General features: G+C 32.1%; 1 protein-coding gene across 1 annotated transcript; it reads right to left on the reverse strand.

The window, feature by feature from the left end:
• Nucleotides 1-972: 972 nt before the first annotated feature.
• Nucleotides 973-4,098, reverse strand: HELRODRAFT_174023 (hypothetical protein; the record flags this gene model as incomplete). The annotated part of the gene is made up of 5 exons (XM_009020576.1): nucleotides 973-1,014; nucleotides 1,451-1,554; nucleotides 1,789-1,923; nucleotides 2,449-2,479; nucleotides 4,012-4,098. 5 exons carry the CDS (start codon nucleotides 4,096-4,098, stop codon nucleotides 973-975), a joined length of 399 nt encoding a protein of 132 aa, XP_009018824.1.
• Between the last annotated feature and the right edge of the window lie 1,988 nt (nucleotides 4,099-6,086).

Genomic DNA, 6,086 nt, shown 5'->3' on the forward strand with positions numbered 1-6,086 from the left:
CGCCAGGAGTGGAGATTGTGTTTAGGTAATTATTTCAAAGTGTACGCAAAAAATGTTTCGTAACATTTTACATCGACAAGTGCTTGAAATAATTTAAAATGAAACGTTCTGAAAATAAGGGTTATTGCTAATTAAAGTTTCTAACATTTATTTTGACGTTCCACAAAAATGACTCAAGTAAACACAATAAAGATGATTCTCTCTCTTTCTCTCTCTCCTATCTCTGTCTTTCTCTCTCTCTCTCTCTCTCTCTCTCACACACACACACACAACTCACACTCACACGCAAACACACACACACACACAAGCCTGTACATAATTTTTGAAAATATGGTTCTAACACAGAAACCTCCGACGTTTTGTATTTCAAAAAAGCTTTTATGAAAACAAGTTTCTTAAAGTTAGTTTTCTTGTTCGATACGAATACTATTCATTTTTCAAATGAAAAGATACTTTTACAGAAATGTTTGCAAAGATGGTTTGCTGTGAATAAATTGTATGAAAAACAATGTCTGTGAAAGCAAACAAATGAAATCATTTTGAAAGTTTAGTTGATCTTGGCTTTTGGATCAATTGTTGAGAAGAATGTTGTGTGTTGATTGTTTGTTGAGAAGAATGTTGTGTGTGGATTATTTGTTGAGAAGAAAGTTGTGTGTGGATTGTTGCTGAGAAGAATGGTGTGTGTTGATTGTTGTTGGAAAAAAGTTGTGTGTTGATTGTTGTTGAGAAGAAAGTTGTGTGTTGATTGTTGTTGATAAGAATGTTGTGTGTTGATTGTTGTTGTTGGATGTTGTTTCATAAAAATTTTTTATTGAATTTTTTTATTCTGTAGATGTTTGTTGGTGGATTGTTTCAGTCTCGTTAAAATCCGATGATGAAATTTGCTTTTTTAAAATGTCCTGTCGTAGTGATGCATGTGTTTTGAGTTTTTTTTTAAATTTTAAATTTTTTTTTATTTCGCAATCAAAAAATTTATTGAATGCATTGACACAAGCAGAAAGAACTGTGTGAAATCTATAATGGCCAGTGTGTGTGTGTGTGTGTGTGTGTGTGTGTGTGTGTGTGTGTGGGTTTGTGTTTGTCTAACATATGTTTGTGTGTCTAACATTTGTCGGTGTGTGTGTGTGTGTGTGTGTGTGCGTGTTTGTATGTGTGTGGTGTGTGTGTGTGTGTGCGTGATGTGTGTGTATCTGTCTGTCTAACAAATGTTTCTGGCCATGTAACGAGTTGCATTATTTATTTTGTGCACTGAAAGGAGTAAACGTTTCTTTGACACTCCAATAAAAGTCCCATGCTATTATCACCGATGGCGGTGGTTATTGTGGAAAATTTATGTCGATCTATTTTGCGGTGTTAGAATGTGCTAATCTACTTGCAACTATCTTGTTCTGGATGGAACTCAAGTGATTTCAATTTAAAAATGTATTACGTACATTTTACACACAGTCACCATCATCATCTGCTGTCTGCCAACCCATGACGGCAATATCTTCTCTCCATCCTCCCCTCCATCTTCTTCTATCTTCTGTCTTTTTCCGGTTTTTGCAATGATATCTGCGACAGTATTTTAGTATTTATTTTTAAATCTTAACCATTAAACTTGACTGCTAGTTTAGGACGAAACTGAAAATATCTTTATTTGCACAGTTTAATCTTTATGCTAATTTATAAAAACATCAAAAAGATTTGACCAATACGTACACACATACATACGTACATGCATACACACACACACATACATACGTACATACATACATAAACATAAACACATACGTGTATGAACCATACCCACATACGTTCCTAGAGCGAATGCATAGGAAATCGATGGAATGAACGAGAAGCAGGCTATAAAGTACTTAGAGCAATAAACAATGGCATAAACATTTTCTAATAAGAACATAAACATAGCTGGAAAACAACTGCCTGCAATAAATGAAAATAAATTAGAGAATACTGAGTTGGAAGGAAGAGCATTAAAGGCAGGCAGTCACATCTGTCCCACACGCGCACAATCAATAGCTTAGAGAGGATACACTGGAAACAAAAACTACTTCCTCTTATAACTTCTCGTGAAGTAATCAACATTACGAAAGAATAAAAATGCAAACTTTGCCCACAGAAAATGTTAAACTCAGCAACTTTATAGCGAAATGAATTGAAAATTATTCTAGAAACATTCAACCAGATGGATACAACCAGTGGTGGATTTCAAGCAAGTCTTCCAGCTATCAACAGTTCAACAACTTCTTTTTGTTATCGTTCTCAAGTTCAGCCAACTTGCAGTAGCAGGTCCAAAATTTCACGAATTTTGTTTCATACATAAAAACACTAAATATCTAATTATCAAAAATAAAAAAAAAATGTGCGATAAGCAAAAAAAAAGCAATAAGATCACCAACTACGAAACTTGAGTCCTCTCTGCAAAAAACTGTGGATTTGGCCACATACCACCCTTGAAGTTGTCCGGGTCTGCCCTAGTCTACAACAAACATTTAAACGTGTTTTAATTTTAAAATGACTAGAAAATACAACTTCTACCCTATCGAAACATGAATTAAATCGAATTAAAACAAGACAGAGAACAAAAACGGCGGAAAAATAGAAAAAGAACAAACTCTTAATATATGCGGCTGAGATAAACATTTAATTTAAAGTCAATGCCATGCATATCATATCGACGTCATAAACATCATGTTTGCATTAAAAAAAAAAATAACAATATAAACATAAACAACTGCAACAACATGAAAAACGTGTTTTAAAAAAATACAAAAAAAGTTAAACATGAACAAACAGGCGGCTGAACATGAACAAGCAGACAGTAGAACATGGACAAACATGTTCACGCACGCACAAAGGTACAAACAGATTATTTTTTAATTTGTACAAATGAAAATTAAGAACATACAATAGAATAAATGTACAAAATTATAAATTCACACGTCTGACAAAATTATACGAACATTCATGTGCAAGTTATTTCAGCATAAGCACCAAAGCAACATTACTTGTGTTTGAAATTAAATGAAATAAAAATGAAATGGAATTGTATTTTCGCCTCGTTATATAAACGTTAATACAAACATGCAAACACAAAAATTGGCATACATACAAACATGACACGAACTGTCCTCAAACATACAAACACACAAATATACATACATATACATACAATGCAAGTACAAATTTCATCAGTGGCAATCCAGGCGGATGCAACCCCTTCAGACCATGAAAGAATACCTTAACAAAAATGTAGTAACATATTTTAGTATAATTATACGTCCCAAAATTAGATACTCTACCTCAAACAATGACGAATCTGGATGAGTTTAACGAGATGCTTGCTTTCCTTGTCATACCAAAAAACAGTAATTTGGATACACCTTCCATGTTGAACTGATCAAAATAGAAGATCATACAATAAAAAGTCGCCTAAGACTTTTCGTGAAATTTTGGACCTGCTACTGCAACCTAAAAAAACTGATATAAAAATGATAATTTATGACAGCAAACATAGAGCAAACATTGATACAAACATACAAACAGTTTATGCAGAGATACAAAATATACACAAAGTTATCGAAGAGCTGTAGAAATGTATACACAAGCTATCATACAAACTTATGCACAAACATGAACATTTACATATAAACATCAATACAATTATTTATAAAAACACGTTTACCAACATAAAAACATATATATAAACATACAAACATGTATGCAAACATGTATACTAACAAACGAACTAGTACACAAACATACGAACATGTATATAAACAAAAACTTGTATACAAACATACAAACGTGTATACAAACATACAAACTGATACACAAACATACAGACATATATACAAACATACAAACTTGTAAAAACAGGCATACAAACTCATACAAAAGCATACAACCGCGTATAGAAATGTATTTGCAATGCAATGCATTGAATCGCCCTTGAATGTTATTTTTGTGGACCTGTAAATCAACGTGAACTTAATCCCCACCACCACCAACTTCATCTTCATCTTCTTCACCTTCATCTTCATCTTCTTCACAATCATCCTCATCTTCATCTTCATCATCCTCATCTTCCTCTTCCATCTTGTTAACAGTTTCATCAGCAGCTACAACATCTTCATCGTAAGTTTCAGCAAGCAACAATTTCTGCTATCACAATCATCAACACCTTAAACATCATCATCATCATCACCAACATCATCATCACAATCATCATCAACATCATCACAATCATCATCATTATCATCATCATCATTACAATCATCGTCAAAATTATCGTAATCATCATCTTAATCATCATCATTATCTTTATCATCATCATTTTCATAAAAACATTTTCCTCCAATCAACAGCATCATTGGCACCTAACTATTCAACAACAACAACAAAATTTTTTTTTATCAAATTGGGTTGTGGTGTGAGAAGGAAACGTTTGGTCCAGAGTTGAAGATGCTGGGTTCGAAAGCAACAACACTCCATCTCATCGTAGAAAATAATCAAATGTGTTGACACACACACACGAACACGCACACTAACATTATGTCGTTGCTGTTAATATAGTGGTTGTTGTTGTTGTTGTTTTTATTTATCTGTTCATCCGAGTAGTGCCATGAAAACCACATCATCACCCTCACCATCATCGTTATTATCACTGTAATTTAACATCACCACAATCATCTGCACTATTAAAGCGTTGCAACTTTCGCAAATAAATTTTCAAAATTTTCAATCCTCATCTTCATCATTTATCATCATTAGCACAATCGTCATCGTCTTCATCATCTCACCCATTCTTATCTTCATCATTAACGTCACCACGATCATTGCTAAAGCATTTCAAAGTTTCGCAAATAAATTTTCAACATTTGATATCACCATTATCATCATTAATCATTTGCATATTATCATCATCGTCATCATTGTAAATCATCATCTTACTTATTATTTTCAACAAACATAAAGATACACGGCTAATGATACAAACTCTGATACATGATACACATAATGATACATATCTTCATTAGCTTCGGCGTTGCCTGCTCTCTTATCTTACATTAAATCAGCAGTATCATCATTAAGTCATCATCTCATCATCATTGTATCATTAGCACATTATTGGTATATCATCAGTACATCATCGTCATTGTACCGTCATTGTACCGTCAATATATCATCATTATATCATCTTTAGTATACTAACATGACATAATCGTCATCATCATATCATCCTTGTATCATCATCATATCATCCTTGTATCATCATCATATCATTCTTGTATCATCATCATATCATCCTTATATCATCATCATATCATATCATCCTTGTATCATCATCATATCTTCGTTATATCATCTTTCTATCATCATCATATCATCGTCATATCATTTTTGTATCATCATCATATCCTCCTTATATCATACCATCATCATATCATCCTTATATCATCACCATATCATCCTTGTATCATATCATCGTTACGTCATCATCACACCATCATTGCATTATCATCATCTACGTTATACTAAAACTCTATTATCGTTATATCGTCACGCTAGGGTTCAAAACCCTCGTGAGTTCTGAACTTCTTCATTCGTCTAGACAAGTGTCTTGCAACAGTTTAAACATTAACGTATCCAAAAATAGTGTTATTCTCATCGGTCCGTAAAATTGTAACTAATTCAAATTTTCTCTAAATACTTTATAGTAATTGTATACTTTGAATATAGTAAGAGGAAGTATTACATTCTTAGGTATTATTATTATTATTATTGTGGGTAATTTAAATTGGAAGGACCATATCTTATATATCTCAAAAAAAATATCCAAAAATATAGGTCTTATATATCAATTATATAGATGTTATTACCTAAGCGTTAACATTAACCTAACATTCACCTTTACTGTTCTCACATATAGGCATTATATAATATATATATATATATATATATATATATATATATTATATAATGCTATATATATATATATATATATATATATATATATATATATATATATATATATGTTGGTAATAGACCATAATTTTTAACAATATTCTATAAATTCTACCGAA

The sequence above is a fragment of the Helobdella robusta genome, assembly GCF_000326865.2.
Source record: "Helobdella robusta unplaced genomic scaffold HELROscaffold_28, whole genome shotgun sequence".
In the NCBI taxonomy this organism is placed as follows: domain Eukaryota; kingdom Metazoa; phylum Annelida; class Clitellata; order Rhynchobdellida; family Glossiphoniidae; genus Helobdella; species Helobdella robusta.